Source organism: Tiliqua scincoides, chromosome 7 (genome assembly GCF_035046505.1).
Source record: "Tiliqua scincoides isolate rTilSci1 chromosome 7, rTilSci1.hap2, whole genome shotgun sequence".
Lineage (NCBI taxonomy): Eukaryota > Metazoa > Chordata > Lepidosauria > Squamata > Scincidae > Tiliqua > Tiliqua scincoides.
Window position 1 is genome coordinate 77,113,062 of NC_089827.1, and position 19,894 is coordinate 77,132,955.

The window sequence follows — 19,894 nt, forward strand, 5'->3', positions numbered from 1 at the left end:
TTCTAAGGTACAATCATTTTTAGACTATATAAAAATTTTCTTTCTCATTGCCCAAACATGAATGTATTGGAGGGGGTGAGCATAAGGGACACAAAGATGGCTGATAATTCCCTGCTTTAATTGCCCCTTGTATCGAAATCCCAGTATTACAATCTTGATTAAAATATTGAATAAAGAAATCTAAAGCATACTATCTTCTTGGTGGGAAGGAAAGGGGTATCTGATCACCAAGTTCAAAATCCAGAGGTGGCTAAGAACAAAAATGTTGTAGCATTTGGTGGTCTGCAGGGAGAGTTCATAGATGCGCACACACACCTGTGCCTTTTTCTTCAGATTTTCATGTTGCAAGGCCTGTTTCCTCCCTCTTTGTTTCAGCCGAGACTCCCATTGAGGAGTTCACCCCAACGCCAGCTTTCCCGGCGCTTCAGTACCTGGAATCCGTGGACGTGGAGGGTGTGGCCTGGCGAGCAGGGCTTCGCACGGGAGACTTCCTGATTGAGGTGGGTCCTGGAAGCTGGCAAGGGGTCTGCTGAACATGCCGAGGATTGGGGGCTTCTCTGTGCTAGGAAGCCTCTGAAGAGTGTAGTAACACATGGAGGCAGGAACAGGAAAAGCCTATGTGCCTTTTGTACAGGCATTTTTGGGTTCAGGTGCTCCTTTACTGTGCTCTTGGAGCATGCAGTTGCCCACCTGCAGCTACTCAGAAGGCTGATGGAAGGTGCCTGTTGCAGAATTCACATGGGCTCCGGTGCCCTTTGTGCTGTAGAGCCCCAGCCTTGGGTTGTCCAGGGCATAACCCTCCAAAGTTGTAGGGTTTCACTTTGTTCAGATGAAAAACATTGGTTTACAAGGGCTTGCTTTGCTTCTTTAATTCCTATTTTAAAAATTATTTCCAATTATTGAATTATAATGTGTTAATTATTTCAATAAAACAAAATCAGGACAACTGACAACAACAACAAATCAATCAGAAAAAAGCAGCAAAAATGAAATAAGCAAAATTCAGCACAAGCAGAACAATCATGGCAAAAGCAAAAATTGGCACCAGTGGCAATGTACTGTTAAAGCATATTGATACTGCAAAGTGGGAAAGCAGAATCCCACAGCCTTTTCAGAAGTGCTTTGTCTGGGCTGGGCACTGCAGTGCTGGGGCTTGAGGAGACAAATAGTGGCTTCAGTGCATTGTTGCCAATAACATTGTGTGTATTACTAGAAAGGTGATGTACGTGTTTAACATTTGTGGTGGTGAGGAACAGGGTTATTACTGTACTATCATCATCATTTGTTTGTTTGTTTGTGTGAAGAATTTATATCACACTTATCCCATGCTGAAACAAATGCCCAACACGGCTTAAAAAGTTCCATAGTAAAATGTACAATGTATACAAACAATAAATCTTGTTGGTATCCTTCAGTCTCGGAAGACTATGGTATTGCGCTCTGAATAGTGGTTCCGGAACAGAGTGTCCTCTCCAGTGCACGAAGCCTGGGTAAAGTAGATATGGAGGACAGACTGTTACCCATGCAGCAAATCCCTCCTCTCCACGTCGCTGAAATGGTCCAATGGAAAGGCAGAAGCCAATATGGTTGGTTCCAGCGGCGTTGCAGGAGTTGCCAGAACGTGACTGTGTTCAGCCATGAACTGCCTCAGGGACTCCGGCTCTGAATTTTGCCTCGAGGTTGACTCCTGAAGCCTTTTCCATAACTGGATGTAGCCACAAGGCAGTAGAGGTTTGGGATCAGAGTTTTCCTTCTCTCAGATGAGCTGCCTTCCCAGGCTAAAGAGTCCCATCTACCCGGTGGCTGTTTAGTCGCCTCTTATGACAAGTACAGCCAAACTGAGGGCCTATTCTTATCCCCCAGCCCCCAGGGGTTAAACAATAAATAGAATAACAATAAATAGAATCATCAATAAACCATTTGAAGGAGAGCCCATTCAGATGACCCTCAGATGACAGTGTGTTGGACTGAATAGGGCAAGGCCCTAGATCCAGCCTAGATCCAAATCATGAAGGGCTTTAAAGGTCAATACCAGCTCCTTGAATTGGGATCAGAAACCAATAGGCAGCCAGTGCAGACACCAAAGCAGCAGTCCAAAAGCCTAGCTCCAGTAACAATTCAGGTAGATGCCTAATGCAGCTTCTGAACTATCTTCAAAGGAAGCCCCATGTAGAGTATGTTACAGTAGTTCAGTCTTGAAGTCACTTGGGATCATTAGAAAAGGTATTGAGAACAGAATATAGACCAGGCTGAATGGTAAATTTACAGCCAGGTGTTCTCATTTCTGAAAAGGACGTTCAGGCCACTGGTGCTAGACCTGTTTTGTAAACAAGCACTGCAACCAGCTGATGAGATTCTTTTCCAAGGGAGATGCCAAAGGGATGAACACCCTTCATCACACTTGGCCCCAAGGTGTTCTGTATGCTTTCCTTCCTATCAGAGTTCTTCCAAAGTTGTTACTAAAGATAATGCTAGTAGGGGTTTCTAACGTCAAAGTCCCCTGAGTATATCCGCCTTTTCCACTGAGGCTGAACCTGCTATCTCAGGATTCATAAGAACATAAGAACAGTCCCACTGGATCAGGCCATAGGCCCATCTTCCTGTATCTCACAGCGGCCCACCAAATGCCCCAGGGAGCACACCAGATAACAAGAGACTTCAGCCTGGTGCCCTCCCTTGCATCTGGCATTCTGACATAACCCATTTCTAAAATCAGGAGGTTGCGCATACACAACATGGCTTGTACCCCATAATGGATTTTTCCTCCAGAAACTTGTCCAATCCCCTTTTAAAGGCGTTCAGGCTAGACGCCATCATCACATCCTGTGGCAAGAAGTTCCACAGACCAACCACACGCTGAGTAAAGCAATATTTTCTTTTGTCTGTTCTAACTCTCCCAACACTCAATTTTAGTGGATGTCCCCTGGTTCTGGTGTTATGTGAGAGTGTAAAGAGCATCTCCCTATCCACTCTGTCCATCCCCTGCATAATTTTGTATGTCTCAATCATGTCCCCCCTCAGGCGCCTCTTTTCTAGGCTGAAGAGGCCCAAAAGCCGTAGCCTTTCCTCATAAGGAAGGTGCCCCAGCCCAGCAGTCATCTTAGTCGCTCTCTTTTGCACCTTTTCCATTTCCACTATGTCTTTTTTGAGATGCGGCAGCCAGAACTGGACACAATACTCCAGGTGTGGCCTTACCATAGATTTGTACAACGGCAGCATCCATCCTAAGATAGCGATGCTGCAGCTAACTGTATGGAGCTTGAGCGACAAACACTGACCTAACCAGATATTGAGGGCTAGTTCTCAAGATCCTGCTTGCTGATAGGAGGACCATCTAGAGGACCATATTCTACCCAGAGGGGGTTGGTGGGCTGGTGTTTCCAAAACCAGGTCCATCCAGAGAAAATTAAAGTGACGGAACTCTTACAGTTCCTTTGTCAGGTCTGGATAAGGGTGTGAGTATGGCCACTCTGGTAAGTATTGGAAATCTCATGTATTTGGGGTATCCTAAGGGTTGACTCTTGTCTTCCTACAATGTCTTCTATAATGTTAGAAAATTCACTAGCAGAGTGGCATTGATCAAGCCCCCTCCGGCGGCCAGGGCCCCTTTGGGGAACTTAGGTCTAGTTCTCAAAGTATTAACACGGCCTCCTTTCAAGCCTATGGCTCCTTGTCCTTTATATAATTTTTTCCCAGAAAACTGCCCTTTTTTGGTGGGAATAACATCATTATATGGGTGTCTGCATTGACAGATTTTTCTGTAGCTAGGACTTGTGTCTGTTTAAAAAGAAAAGGGTGGTTCTCCTCACCAACTCTACCAAAGGTTAATTCTGTGTTTACCAGACCCTGTCTTTCTTTCCAAACCTTTCAACCTAGAGAGTGGGATTGGCACATTTTGGATGTGTGCTGGACAGGGAGTATATCTCCAGAAACTCGACCTTCAAACATTTGAAAACTGTTTTTGCTGCATAAGGCAAATGAACAGATTTAAGGTTTCACCATCCACCATCTCCAGATGGGTAAGGGATGCAATAGTTGAGGCCTACAGGGCTCATGTAAGGGAGCCGACTCAGGGCATAGTTGCTCATTTGTTAAGGAATGCTGCTACCGCTGGCATTCAGGGCGTTTTTGTCTTTGGAGATGGTTTGTAGAGCAGCCACCCGCAGCTTCCCCCCATTAGTTCATAAAGCACTACTAGCCAGTTGCCTATGCTTCCGTGAACACAGCCTTTGCCAGATGCGTGCTGTAGAACATAGTATGTTATATGTAGAGCCTCTGGTTTAATGCACCAGGCAACTTAAAGAAGGATTTAATGGTTCTCCTGCAATGGTTCCCACCCTTTTTTATTTGCATACCACTTGACAGCCCATTTCCATAAACTGTACCACTTATATTAGCTAAATGTTTGTAATTAATATGAATAATATAAACCCTCATCTCCTCTCTATGAAAACTCATACTTCATGTATTCATCACAGTACTTTCTCTTTTTATTTGTTTGAAGAACTGAAGACTATGCCTTTGCACTGCCTTGCACTAGATGTGTCCTGAGAAATTCTTGGTGACTGATCACTTTCCATATTACATTTCAGCTTTTTTTCTTGTGCTGGTTTTCAGTCACTGATTCCTGCATGAATTGATGACCAAAAACTAACTACTGGTGTGGCTTTCACAGCCTAGCTAACTCCCTTTCTGCCTTGCTGGTCCTACAAAGCATTCTGGAATACTAATTGCCTTTTTCTGCTATTATTCTTTTCCAAGTACCCCTAAAGGTCTGTCAAGTGCTCCTGGGGGTACCTGTACCCCAGGCTGGGAACCACTGTTCTACTGGAACATTGCTTACAGTGCACTTACTCTGACAGTGTTTACAAAAAGATTGTGAAGACCAGAATTTTAAAAGTTAAAGAATAAAATGTATCTTATGATTTTTTTACTGTATTTTTAATAAATTAGAGACAGTACAGTTCTTAGGAAACAATTACTGGCAGGTTATTTTTCAGAATCTGGCCTCAGGTAAAATCAGACAAAACTATAGTCAGCCACCCTCCTAAGTTTAACCCCTGAAGTAACTGAGGGTCATAGAAAATTCCATTATTTTTTACTCAAAACCTGCCCTTGACTTACCTGTCGACATACCTGAGATCAACTTATCGGCGAATAACTGCGGTATGCCTCTTTTGACAAAACAGTTTACCATAGGTTTACTTGCTGAATGAAATGCTCCCTGTCCCTGGGGCCTCATAAGCTTTACAGATAACCTCACATAGGAGACCTCAGCAAATCCTTACCACTGGGGGAGTCATCTTGCTGTGATGAACCCTAGAAATACCGTCATCCCCTTTCCTCCTTGTAGGAGAAGCTGAGGACCTTTCCAGGGAATTGACAATGCCAACCTCTGGTTCTGCTTGTGCTGTGACTAACCTGGATTGGTATAGCATAACATTATCTTCCAGATATGGGAAGGGGGCTTACAAAATCACTTGGCACTTTTGTTTTTAAAAGAAAGGAAATCAGAGCAGTTGTGTTTGAGTTGGATTTGTGCTGCTAGAGAGAGGGAGCACACCCAGCTTTTCTAGAACATGGGAAGCAAAGGCTAGTTGGTTCAGAGGGGAGCTACTCATCCGAACCGAGTTCCTCGGACTAGGAATTTCTCTCTGCCATGTGCAGTCAAGTGGTCCAGCTGCATAGGAGGACTCTGCAGTAATAAATAAAAGTCACAAGAAGTTTAAGCACAAACTATTCTCTAAAACAGGGGTGCCCGAACCCCGGTCCTGGGGCCACTTGCTGCCTTTGAGGACTCCCAATGCGACCTCAGGAGACCCCAGTCTCCAATGAGCCTCTAGCCCTCCAGAGACTTGCTGGAGCCCGCACTGGCCAGATACAACTGCTCTCAGCATGAAGGCGACTGTTTGACCTCTCACGAAAGCTGTGGGATGAGGGCTTCCTCCACTGCTTGCTGTTTCACATCTGTGATGCAGTAGCAGCAGCAAAGGAAAGGCCAGCCTTGCTTTGTGCAAGGCCTTTTATAGGCCTTGAGCTATAGCAAGACCATTCATTAATATAAGTTCATCTGTAATATATTCACTTATGTAAATTTATTCAAATTTTAAATGTAAATTAATTCTTTTTTTCCCCGGCCCCTGACACAGTGTCAGAGAGATGATGTGGCTCTCCTGCCAAAAGCTTTGGACACTCCTGCTCTAAAAGGTCACTAAAGTACAAGGGCTGATGAAAAAAAGCATGTTCTCTGGGAAGGAAGGGCTGGCATTCCTACTGCTGGGATGCCCCTCCCCCTGGGAGGCAGGATGAGAACCTCGAGGAATGGATACTCCTCCCACGTTGGGGAGGTGTCCCTTTCAGTCCCCAGTTCCGGTCCCGCCTTCCAGCAGCTAGGACGGACCTCAGTCATGCACGACCTTAGTGTTTTGTTTTCCTCTGAGCAGGGGGGTGGATCTCCCCTTGCCTCCCTTTCAAGTATTCAGGCTCTGTGTAGCAGCCAGAGCCCACCTGCTGGCCGGGACATAGCACTGCACTCCCACCAAGGACCAGTGGAGCAGCAGGCAGAGAAAGCATGGGCATTTTCAAGCCCTCCCCGCACGGAGATCTCATGGAACCCGCACCCTGTGGCGCCACTCCTGTTGGGTCAGCCAGCAGGCAAACTGAGGCCACGTGGAGCACGCCTTCTTGGGCCCTCCCTTCCTCCAGCAGGAGGACTCCAGCAGCCAGGCAGAGGAGTGAGCGGTGGGCCCCAGCAGCACTGTGGCCTGCTGGAGGCTCAGGTGCTTGAAGAGGTGGAGCATCTCAGCCAACACTGCTACCCCCACAGCGGCAGTGGAGCAGCGGTGACAGCGGAAAGGCATTAGGCAGCGGGACCCCCTCACTCAACACCCCCCCCACAGCCAATCTGCAGCAGCAGTGGAGCCGGGTTAGCAGGCACCGCTACTCTCCCGTCCCCAGCGGTGGGCGAGCACAGAGGGGGGAGCCAGAGGCCCAACGCACACACCCCAGGCAGCCACGCGCCTCAGCCAGGCACTGCCACCCACCAAGCAGACGCTATCACCTTCCCCTAGCTGGGCGAGCACAGGGAGAGGAGACTAGGGGCCCGACATGCACCCCTTCCCCCAGGCACACCACCACCTCCCCTTCCAGCATTGGGCGAGTGCAGAGGGGGGAGTCAGAGACCCAACATGCGCCCCCTCCAGATGACCCTTCCCCCCTCCCACCTCACAGCCATCCAGCCCTGCATGGCTGGCCATGTCTGCCAGGGAAAGGGGGGAGGAACACTAGGAGCGAAGGGGGGAGGGTGTTCACGGGCAGGCTGAGCTGACCCCCCTTGATTTTTCCAGTCTTGCAGCAGCTGCATGAGGCCCCCCATGGAGGATGGGAACTCACAGCGGCAGGGGCTGCAGCCCCAAGGTGAAAGGGTGGAGTACCCAGTGGACCCATATAGTGCCTCAGTTACCCCAGAGGAATATGGCCTGGCCTCAAGTAAAAATGGGTCAGGTCAGAGGGGCCAGGTCCCAGGCCCTGGGGGGGGCAAGAAAAAGTATAAAAGGACCCCTCTGCCCTCATCCAGCAGTAGTCTGGAGAAGGAGTCGTCCCCCCCTGCAAGCAGCAAAAGGTCAGGAGCTCCAAGGGCAAGACAAGCAAGTCTTCCCACTTGAAGTATGCCAAGGAAGCCAGCAGGGCAGTCTCATCAGACCCCTGGGAGTCAGTACCCCCTGACCGTCTGAGGACTCAAGGGAGGAGGAGGAGGAGCTCACGGGTGAGGAAGAGGAGAGGGGCAAGCTTTTCCTACTGGATCTATACCCCACCTACTGGCAAGGCAGCAGACATTTTGGATCTAGGTCCTGAGAGGGAGACTGAGGCAGCTGAAGCCTCAGAGTCTCACAGGCCTAGCTCAAAGTTCCTTCTTCCCCAGAAGGCCTCTACCAAGGCAGTGGTGACTTTTCCTGACCCCTTCAGGCAGATCTTCGAAGCAGAATGGGTAGCACCCACCAGGCACATCCTATGCTCAGTGGACAAACTCTATTTGCTGCCAGCTGACATTATGGAGCAGCTAAAGTCCCGGGCATAGACCCCCCCCCAGTGGCAGTGCTATCCTCCTCTGCTGTACTACCCTCCAAGGGGGAGGGGGCCTCAGGAACCCGTGTGATCGCAGGGTGGAGAGCGCCCTCAAGAGGGACTTCGAGGCTTCCACTTTGGCCATAAGGGCATCAGCCGCCAACTCCATCATGTCACGGGTCCTCATGGCCTGGGTGGAGGACCTATTGGCATCAGACAAGTCCCTGTCTAAACCCACATGCAACACCCTCAAGAAGTTGTTGCTGGCCGCGGCCTTCTCAGCAGATGCATCCCTGGAGGCCATGCAGTTCAGCGCTAGAACAGTGGCCGCTAATGTAGTGGCAAGGAGAAACATCTGGCTCCACCACTGGGATGTAGACCAGGGTTCCCAGGTGCACCTGGTAGCTTTCCCCTTCATGGGGTCCAAGCTGTTCGGTCAGGCACTGTCCAGCATTCAGATCCAGAGGCTCATTCAGGGACTCTGCCAACTGCAAACCCAGATGGGCAAAGTCTAAATTCTTCCCTAAGTCCTGCCCCCTCGCGGGAGGCAATTCTTCTTCCTCTTCCCACATGACCTCCAAGTCCAGCCACTCTGTGTGATGCCAGATCCCGGACAGAGGACCTGCAGATCGGGGGATGTCTCCAGCACTTTGCGGCTTATTGGAGCCAGATCACCACAGATGCCTGGGTGCTGGAGACAGTGACCAGGGGCTATGCTGTGGAGTTCAAGACCCAGCCCAGGAACTGCTTCTGGAGGGTGCCACAGTCCAAGGTCCAGGAGAAGCACCAGCGCACGTGAGCGGCAATACAACACTTGCTGGACTTCAGAGCAGTCAAGCCAGTCCCACCTGTGCAGAGGGGCAAGGGAGTCTACTCCATCTTCTTCCTACTCCCAAAGAAGAATAGCAGCACGAGATCAATCCTCGACCTCAAGTGGCTGAACCAGTTCCTACAGAGGCGACAGTTCAAGATGGAAACCTGGAGATTCATAGTGGCAGCCCTGGAGGAGGGGGACATGCTTTTGTTCAGTGGACCTATCCGAGGCTTATATGCATAATTCTGTACTCCCGGACCATCGCAGCTTCCTGTGCTTCTGCTATGGGTCACGCCATCTACAATTCTGTGTTCTGTCTTTCAGTTTGACCACGGCTCCATGTGTGTTCACAAAAGTCCTCATGGCCCACTTGTGCCTCCAGGGGGTCTTCCTGTACCCTTATTTGGATGACCCTCTCCTCCTGGCCCCCTCCAGGCACACGCCAGACCATGGTGGTCACCCTCGAGAAAGTGGGGTTTGTGATCAACAGGGAGAAGAGCTGTCTGCAACCAAGTCACCAGTTGGAGCACCTGGGCCTGCTCCTGGACACTGCCAAGACCACAACTCCCTATCCCTAGAGGGACGTGAGATGTGGCAACTTCTAGAGTCGCTACTCTCAGTACAGCAGCAGGGTGTGTTGGCACTGGCCAGGCTACTGGGCATAATAGTGTCTTGCCAGGACATTATCCCGTGGGCACTTTTCCATGCCAGAGTGCTCCAGAGATTCCTCCTACGCTTCCAGCAAGAGATAGAGAACAACTCTCTCACCAAGGAGTCCATCCCTCCTAAGGTCAGGAAAGAGTTGATGTGGTAGAAGAGCCACTCCAGGCTGGCGGCAGGTTCCCCCTTCGGGAATCCAGAATGATCACCACAGATGCCAGCCTTCTGGGCTGGGGATCTCATACCAAGGGAACAGTTGCTCAAGGGACCTGGTCCAGGGAGGAGTCCCACATGCACATCAATCTGCTGGAGATCAGAGCCATCCATCTGGCACTGGACAAGTTCTCCCATTTGATCCAGTGCCAACAGATCCTAGTGAGAACAGAGAGTGTCACTGCCAAGGCTTACGTGAACAAACAAGGAGGCCTGCAGTCCACAGCTCTCCACAAAGAAGCCATCATCACTTGGGCTGAAGCCCACCTCCGAGCCATACGGGTGGAGCACATGGCTGGGATAGCCAGCTCCACAGCAGACTGGCTCAGCAGGCAGCAGATCCTGGAGTGGCAGCTAAACCCACATGTATTCAGCCTCTTCAGGAAGAGATTCGGGTCCCCACTGGTGGACCTCTTCACCACAAGAGAGAACGCGCAGCTCCAAACATTCTTCTCAAGGGGCTGTCAAGAGGAGCGGAGGCCATAGATACTCTACGCAGTCCCTGGCCACAGGGACTAATGTATGCCTTCCCACCAGTGCCGCTACTGCAGCGCCTTCTCAACAGAATCAAGCAACTCCAGGCAGAAGTCATTCTGATCGCTCCAAAGAGGGCCAGATGCCCATGGTTCCCAGACCTCCTGCGCCTGTCAACCCAGAACCATTGGACATTCCCTCTACAACAGGACCTCCTGCTCCAGGGACCAACTGTACATTCCCAACCACACCTCTTCAATCTGACAGGTGGGCAGAAGCCAAGGGGGTCAGGGCGGTCAAGGCCAAGGTGAGACATGTTCTGGCTTTCCTTCAGGAAGGCCTGGACAAGGGGCTGTCCACCAACACCCTCAAGAGGCAGATGGCGGTCCTCGGCAGCATCCTGGGAGCAGGCTCAGGGGAATCCCTTTCATCCCACCCTCACATTTGCAGGTTTCTGAGGGCGGTGGCACTCCTGAACCCCTGCGATAGTCCACAGGTTCACCAGCTGGGATCTGAACAAGATCCCAGAGGCTCTCACTCAGGCCCCCTTTGAGCTGCTGGCCTTGGTTCCCATCAGGGAACTCACCTTCAAAGTGCTATTCCTGATGACAATTACCTCAGCCACGAGAGAGCTTGGGGCACTCTCCATCAACCCCAAACTGTGCATATTTCACAAGGACCAGGTGATCCTCCGTCTGGACCCGACCTTTGTCGCAAATGTCAATTCCCTGTTCCACATGGCACAGGAACTAATCCTCCCATCGTGCCCCAAGCCGATCCACCCCAGGGAAAAGGTATGGCACACCCTTGACATGCGCAGAGCCCTGCGTTACTATACCAAGTGCACCAGGGACTTTAGGAAATCGGAGGCCCTGTTTGTAACCTACAAGGGCTCCAACCAAGGCTACAAGGCCTCAGCCAGCTCACTGGCACACTGGCTAAGAGCATGTATCCAGTTGGCCTACCAGGCCAGAGGGGAAGTTCCCCCAGAAGGGATCACAGCCCATTCCCTCCAGAGCACCATCACCACGGTGGTGTTCGACAGGTACGCATCCCTTTTTGAAATCTGTAGGGTGGCAATGTGGTCTTTGGTCCACACTTTCACCAAGCACTATAGGATAACCACAGCCACTTCATCGGACGCCACTATGCGGCGTAAGGTGTTACAACAGGTGGTAACAGGTGTCACCTGTAACAGGTGCAGCTGATTGCTACTCAGCATACAGTGCTGCTGTTCCTTTAAGTACATTTTATACCAGGCCTGGACATCAAGGCCCCTCCTGCCACATCCTGGTTTATAACAATTCAGGGCCTGAAGTGCCAAAGGCCTGACAGGGTGGCATTCCACCCACCACTTCTCCAGCTTGGGGGGTACACTGCTAGCACGGGCTCCCCCATGGGGAGCAACTCTCCTCCCTTGTCCGCCCAGGTCAGGACAGTTTCCAGTTTGGTTCTTAACTATTGTTTGGTTGTTAACTTTGAAGTTGTTCACCTACAGTTGGTTAGGTTTCTACCAAGTCAGTCCTCACAGTGGACATGCCACACCTCAAGGGACAGGCCACTACAAGCAGAATTCAGTACGTGTGGTCACTTTCCATGTACTGCTCACAGTTGTAAAGAACTGTTTGGAGGAAGAATAACATTTTCCCACTGTTGGAAGAGAGGGGGGAAGCAGTGTTATCAGCAAAAGCACTCCCTTCTTATGGTAAGATATCACGCCACCCAATTTGATCAATAAAAATACAGAGGAGAGGAGGATTGGTTAAGGTTTCATAAGAAAACCTTTACCTACAGTTAACAGATTGCATGCATCTTCTAATTGACGATTACATGCAGTACAGAGACTCTAGTACTTTAGAACAGAGAACAGTGGAGCTGTTCCCTTTATGTGGAAGTAGGCAAGGAGCTCTGAGAGCTCAACCTTCTCCTGCGATGTCCTGGAAAGGAGAGAAAGCAAGAGTGTGAGAAGGAGAGAAGAAGGAAAGAGTGTTAAGGACCATACCTCTTGCAAGAATCACAGAGAGGGGCAGATAGATGGTCTCAGGTGATTGGACAGTACACTGCCCTACAGCGTCCTGCAAGCAGTATTGCGTTCAAATTTCAATACCCAGCAATAAAACCATTGCTGATTTCTATGCTGACCAAAATCATTGTGTGCTGTTGCGAGAGGCAAGAAGGTGGTCATGAATTTGACCAGTCATAGACGAGTCTATACTGGAACCTACTCTGTGGCATTAATAGCCTCAACAAAAAAGCTTTTAAAATTTACAATTAAAATTGTACCAAATGTACAATTGTACTACCTTTACAATTACATCTGCACCATGTTGCCCAGTGGAGCTATTCCAAATAGAAAAAGACCATTAGAACCTAAGAAGAGCCCTGCTGGATCAGGTCAAAGACCCATCTAGTTCAGCTTCCTATATCTCACAGTGGCCTCAGGGAGCACACAAGACAACAAGAGACCTGCATTCTGGTGCCTTCCCTTGCACCTGGCATTCAAAGACAGCCTACTTCTAAAACCAGGAGGCTGCATGCACCCTTCATGGCTTGTAACCTGTGATGGAATTTTCCTCCATCAGTCTGTCCAATCTTCCATTGCTTCTGCACCTGGAGGATCAAGTGCAACCTTCAGATGCTGATCTGTATTGTTAATGGCAGTGACCAATTTGGATTACAGTGGTGCCTCGCAAGATGAATGCCTCGCACACCGAAAAACTCGCAAGACGAAAGTGTTTTTGCAATTTTTTCTGGTGACTCACAAGACGAATTTTTCTATGCCGTGCTTCGCAAGACGAATTTTTAAAATTAAAAAGTTGAAGTTTTGTGCTTGAAATTTTTGAAATCCTCTGTACAATATGTATGCCTTTAAAGAGCACTTAATAAACACTTTGTAAACCAAATTTGACTTTGTTCTGACTTTTTTTGCCCATAGGAACGCATTAATTAAATTTCAATGCATTCCTATGGGAAACCGCGCTTTGGAAGACGAAATTTTCGCAATACGAAACGACTTGCGGAACGAATTAATTTCGTCTTGCGAGGCACCACTGTACATTTTGCAGATAAAAATGCTCCAATCCATTTTTTTTTTAAGAATTAAATCTGAACTGATTGTAGCCATCAGGCCCTATTATGAATACCTTTGTCCAGCCATAGGATGTGGGTAGGCCCCTTGGAAATATGCTTTGCCACTCTAGTTTCTTGCCCATTCCAGTGAATTCAATCTGCCAGAGCTGGATCAGTCTGGGGCTTGGACGTACCATTGCTTTAGCTGTTCCTGAGGAGTCATACCAGAAGGTGGAGAAGATGACTGTGGTTCCTTCCTATGGTTTCTACCTTTTGGAATTTCTCAGAGCTCTATCTGATATCTTACATAGATGTTAAATAGCATGGGGAACAAAATAGAACCAAACTGGGAGTAATCCTCCAGAGATTTGGACACCTGACTCTACCTTTCATGCCTATTGGCTAATACCAGGAAAGCAATTCTCATCTGGGTTAGGATAAACAGTGGCATGAAGCAGGGCTGTTTTTTTGCACCAACCTTGTTTGGGATTTTCTTCACTGTCCTGCTGAAGCAGACCTTTGGAACTGCAACAGAAGGCATCTATCTCCGGACCAGATCAGACGGAAAGCTCTTCAACCTCTCCAGACTGAGAGCAAAGTCCAAAGTCCAGCTGAAATGTCTTTGTGACTTCCTCTTTGCCGACGATGCAGCTGTCACTACCCACTCTGCCAAAGATCTCCAGCAGCTCATGAATCGTTTTAGCAAGGCCTGCCAAGATTTTGGACTGACGATCAGCCTAAAGAAAACACAGGTCATGGTTCAGGATGTGGACTCACCTCCCTGCATTACAATCTCTGCGCATGAACTGGAGATTGTCCATGACTTTGTGTACCTTGGCTCAACGATCTCCGACACTCTTTCTCTCGATACCGAGCTAAACAAACGCATCGGTAAAGCAGCTACCACGTTTTCCAGACTCACAGAGAGTCTGGTCCAACAAGAAGCTGGCAGAACATACCAAGATCCATGTCTACAGAGCTTGCGTCCTGAGTACACTTCTGTACTGCAGCGAGTCATGGACTCTCCACTCACAACAGGAGAGGAAACTGAACGCTTTCCATATGCACTGCCTCCTGCGCATTCTCGGCATCACCTGGCAGGACAAAGTTCCTAACAACACAGTCCTGGAATGAGCTGGAATCCCTAGCATGTATGCACTGCTGAAACAGAGACGCCTGCGTTGGCTCGGTCATGTCGTGAGAATGGATGATGGCCGGATCCCAAAGGATCTCCTCTATGGAGAACTCGTGCAAGGAAAGCGCCCTACAGGTAGACCACAGCTGCGATACAAGGACATCTGCAAGAGGGATCTGAAGGCCTTAGGAGTGGACCTCAACAGGTGGGAAACCCTGGCCTCTGAGCGGCCCGCTTGGAGGCAGGCTGTGCAGCATGGCCTTTCCCAGTTTGAAGAGACACTTTGCCAACAGTCTGAGGCAAAGAGGCAAAGAAGGAAGGCCCATAGCCAGGGAGACAGACCAGGGACAGACTGCACTTGCTCCCGGTGTGGCCTTTTCAGCCACACTAGACACTGTGCCAGAACCACCTTTCAGAGCGCGATACCATAGTCTTTCGAGACTGAAGGTTGCCAATACAATAGGATAAACAAGCTGAAACTTAATCCAGACAAGATGGAGGTATGGTCAGCTGGAAATTCTACCAGTCTGGGTAAAGTTATATGACTGATGCTCAATGGAGTTACATTCCCCTTGAAGACACAAGCATGCAGATAGGGAGTGCTATTGGTACCATTGACAAATGTACATGTCCAGGTTGATAAAGATGTTTTCCAGAAGTAACTTGTCTGAGCTTTGACCAATTTACCAGCTGCACTCCTATCTGGATAAATGAATATACAGGTTGAGACTCATTATTCACAAGGGTTCTGTTCCAAGAACTCACTGTGTATGGCAAAAAAAAACGCACTATAGCAAATCAATTTAAAGAACAAAGTTTCTTTGCTCCAGTGATTTAAAAACTGCCTTGCTGACCTTTTGAAATGCACAAAGAGGCCACCTTTCTCTCTCCAGACACTTAGGCTTTACTAGGAGGCAGTAACCCCTCCCTTCACCAGGAGCCCCAGCAAGGGGGAAAGAATGCAGAAGGTGTTAATTACTGCCATTTAGCCTTCTTTCACATGCTCAGGGGGAAGAGAGAAGCCTGCAGAGAATGACTGATGGATTGTCAGCAGGCTGCCCTCTCTGGCATTATTAAATTACTGTTTTCCTTTAATTTAAAAGGAACCTCATCAGCTCTGAGACAGAAAATTTTGTGGATACTTAGGTTATACCTGTAATCATTTGTAAGACTGTCTCTCTGCAACAGTAAAAAGCAGTTTTTTAAACTGTGATTTTAAAGGGGTGCATTTTTTCCCTTCTCCAGGGATCAGCACATTCCTTCTCATTTCCAGGAGCCATTCGTGTTGCGTCAAATCCGTGTATAAAAAAATCCATGTATAAAAAGGCTGGACCTGCCACTTCAGTGATCCATGTGCTGATTACAGCTAGAGTACTTCAACTTAATGTGGGGCTGTTCTTGAAAATGGTGAACAAAGGTTAAAACATTTAATTGTCAAAACAACTGGCCTGGGATCCAGTTATGTGAAGACGGAAAAAAAAGTAAACAAACAAAAAAGAACATGCTCATTTGAGTCTATCCAAGTCCCAAGGCCATTACCTCAATCCTACTTTCTGGTCTGTCACTAATATCAATACGGTAGGTATGAGAGACAGGACTGGGATTGCAGTTTTAAGACATGCACAGAGTTAGAAGATGTGCACAAAGTTGGGGCCTTCAAGGGGTGGCTGTGGTGGTCTCAGGACCATCTCTTGAAACCTGCTTGCCTCAGACAGGGCTGGGGAAAGGGATTCCAGCACTCCTCCATAGCCTTTGGTTCTTCTTTATGGCTTTCTGGAGGTTTTGCCTCATGGCTTGACCTCTTCACCATATGTGAGCCTCCTCATTTACTGAGATTTTCATCAGCTACTTAAGGATTGGTCCTCTGGCTTGGCCTGCCCCTTCCCTCTGTGGTTCTCTATGAAGAGGGCTTCTGAGCTGGCTCTACCCTCCACTGCCCTCACCCTCCTGCTTCCCTTCTTCTGTCACCAGACTTGCCCTGCCATCCCTTTGCCTCTTCAGAGGGTACCCAGCATGATCCGTCATCCCCTGGACCAGCCAGGGCCCCAGAGCTTCATCAGCTAGCTGGGAGAGGCATTGAAGCAACTTAAGTTCAGGTTCATCAACTCTACATCACTGGTCATAATTCTGAGCCATAGTTCAACAGTTTTTGCTCTAAAGATTTATTCCTTCTCTTTTTCTTCTTCTTCCTACTCCTTCTTGCCTTTGGATAGGTAGGGCCAGGTCCCTTCAAAGCTGGAGGAGTTCTCTGGTACAGGCTCGTGGCAAGCTACCCAAGCAGCTAGCAGCCTGATGATTTTTTGTTACTGTGTGACTTTGAGGCCCTTGGCCTCCAACGCCAGGCTGCAGAAACTAGAAGGAGATTGCACAAGGCAGCGGCCCCACTACAAACTGTCTCCAAACATCCAGCAGCCCACAGGAGCAAGAGGCAGATGGCCCAACCATCATAATGCCAACTCTTTGCCTCCTCCTTCAGGTGCCTTTCATGCAGCAGGCAAGATTTACCTCCCCACCACTACTGTGGCAGTAAAACAGCAGCAGCCTTCCAGGCTATACTCATTCTTGCAGGCAAAAAGGCCAGCCAGAGGGTCACTAATGGTGTTCCTCTCCCTATTCTCCTCTATGCAGATGACGCAGTCCTATTATCTGTTACAAGATCGGGCCTCCGCCACTTGCTGTTTTCCTTTCACAATTATTGTTTATTCAACGATTTGACAATTAATTCGGAGAAAACTAAAATTTTAGTTTTCGCCAAGTCCTGGGCCCCATCCCCCTGGAAGATAGACTCCCTTTTCAGCTTTAAAGTTCAAACTCCCTTTAAAGTTCAAACCTTTAAATATTTAGGGATCATTTTTCACTTTCGCCGCACCTGGCGCTCTCATAGGAAATCTATTATCTCTTTATCATCATTGCACTTAAATGCGATTGCTCGTTTTCATTACTCCAGCGGCAATCAGTATGTTCCAGCTGCTCTCCACATATCTAAAACTAAAATTCTTTCCCAATTATTGTATGGTGTCCCTATCTGGATAGAGGCTGCGAATCAGGATCTCAATAAAGTCGCTGCCTCTTTCCTTAGGCGAATTCTGGGAGTCCCCAGTCTAATCGGATTATCCACCCTTGTGCTTGAATTAGGGATGCACCTCCCTACCACCATTGCGTGGTCCCTTACTTTTAAATTTTGGCTTCAATTACACTTAAACATCCACTCTGAGTCCCTTTTGGAAGACCTACTAAAGGATTCGTATCTTTCTAAGTGGTTCCATCTTATCGATCTCAAGCTTTCATCACTGGGTTTGTCCCTCGAACACCTCGCCAACATCAATCTCCATAGGGCCCATTCAATTATTAAAGCCAAACTTTGGGAACTCAAATTTATTCAACTTTTTTCTAATCTTAACCCTACCTGTTCCCCTCAGTTCTTTGGTCTTCTCCCTTCACGTGGTCGTTTTCTTATTTTAGTATGTTGACTGATCCCATTAAGAGGAGAGCGTTTATGTTAGCTAGATGTAACATTTTTCCTTCAGCTGTTCACTCCGGCAGATTCTCCAAGATCCCATATGATTGCAGACTATGCCCTTTTTGCTCTCTAGAACCGGACACAGTGGTCCAGATACGGTTTCGCTGTCCAGCTCACTATTCCCTTTGAGAAACACTCCTGATCCCTATCTTATATTCTTTTTCTGGTCCTTCTGCTGATCCTCTATTTGTCCTATTAAGTGATAGTTCTGTGGCTATCATTAATGTTGTAGCAGATTATCTTTCCGCTGTTTCTAAGTTAAAATTCCCCTCCTGATTTATATAGTTTCCTGTTTTCTTATTTTCCTGTTGTGTTTTTTTCTTGGTATACAGTCATTTGCTGGCTTTGTTTTACTGTTTTGTGTCGCTGACTGTTTCTTTTAATGCCAATAAAGGTTTTCAGACTTGAGGAGGGGGTTGGAGAGGTCAGCCAGAAGTTTCTGGGTGAACATTAGGGGGGAAAGCAACAAACAACACTATGGTGGGTCCATTATTGACCAACAGGTCAAGGGTAGGAGGTGCATGATGTTTTCTTGAAACAGACACTGGCAGACACTTCAAGGGAACATGAGGTAGTTATAAAGGGGAACTTTAGCTATCCAGATATCTCTTGGGAAACTAACTTGGCCAATGATAGGACCTCCAATAAATTCCTGTTGTGCCTGGAGGATTTCATCTTCTGATCTAGAAAGTGGAGGAAGGAACAAGGGGAGGGGCCATCTTTGACCTGATCTTAAGAAATAAGGGGGAATTGGTTGATGAGGTCAAAGTAGTAGGAACTTTAGAGGAAAGTGATCACAAACTCCTGAAATTCTTAAACTTATGGAAATTAAAGGAATACACAATGAAACCTGTACATTGGATTTCAGGAAGGCTGATTTAACAAGCTCAGAGAAATGATAGGATTCTAAGAGTTGAAGAATTAATGGGAAAAGAGGCCCAAGATGGGTGGGAGCTCCTTACGAAGCAGCTTCTACAGGTGCAATCAGAAACAATTCCTATGAAAAAGAAAAGGGGAAGACACCTTAAAAAAACCAGGATGGCTGCACTAGCATCTTAGTGAGGAGTTGAAGATTAAGGCACATTATGGTAGTAATCAGGAGATGGCCAGAGTGTGGATAACTGTAGCTAAATCAAACCTCTCTAGGAAAAATGGTGAATCAGCACAAGCTGAGAAAAAGACAGTACAGGTCATCCCGTGTTATCCTCTGGGATTCTGTTCTGGAACCCTAAAGGATAAATAATAATAATAATGGATAAGAAAAACAGTGAAAAAATAAGTCCCACTTCCAGAATTCTTGCCCTCCATTGCTCCTAATGAAATAAGGCCGTGCCTCAAAATCCACAGGGGTTTGATTCTGGGACTCCCTATTGATACCACAGAATGTGTTATATAAAACCAGTTTAAAAAAATTAAAGTGTCCCTTTTTAATTGTGGTTTTAAAACAGTTTTTTGTACTGTTGTAGAGAGGCAGTCAGCAATTAGAGATGCAGAGGACCCCCTGCCTTTGCCTGGCTCAGCTGAAGAATGAAATGATCACTTGCATGACTGTCTCTAACAATAAGAAAAGCAGTTTTAAAACTGTGATTTTAAAGGAATGCATTTTTCCCCTTCTCCAGGGATCAGCACATTTCTTCTCATTTGTAGTGGTCATTCGTGTTGAGTCAAATCTGTGTATAAAAAATCCACGTATAACAAGGTTGGACCTTACTATTCATTGAGGCACCTCTGACCCTCTAGGCTGCACCCCCATTAAGTACAAGCCAAACACCATTTTCCAGAACACCCAACTTCATAAAACCTAAGCAGCAGCAGTACAGGATTCGCCTGTTCTTCTTGCTGTCTGAAATAACATCCAGATACCATTCAACTTCAGAGCCAGCTTGACTCCTGGGCTGGGGAACACTCCTGAAGCAAATGAATGATCTGAGAGCCTCCAAGACCT

General features: G+C 47.8%; 1 protein-coding gene across 3 annotated transcripts in view; it reads left to right on the forward strand.

Moving 5' to 3' along the window:
* Nucleotides 1–19,894, forward strand: part of SHANK3 (SH3 and multiple ankyrin repeat domains 3) — a 297,280-nt gene that overhangs the window by 225,557 nt on the left and 51,829 nt on the right. For all 3 annotated transcript variants that reach the window (XM_066634645.1, XM_066634644.1, XM_066634647.1), the window contains exon 15: nucleotides 376–500. In XM_066634645.1, coding sequence (XP_066490742.1) covers nucleotides 376–500 — 125 coding nt within the window. The remainder of the gene's footprint in view (nucleotides 1–375; nucleotides 501–19,894) is intronic.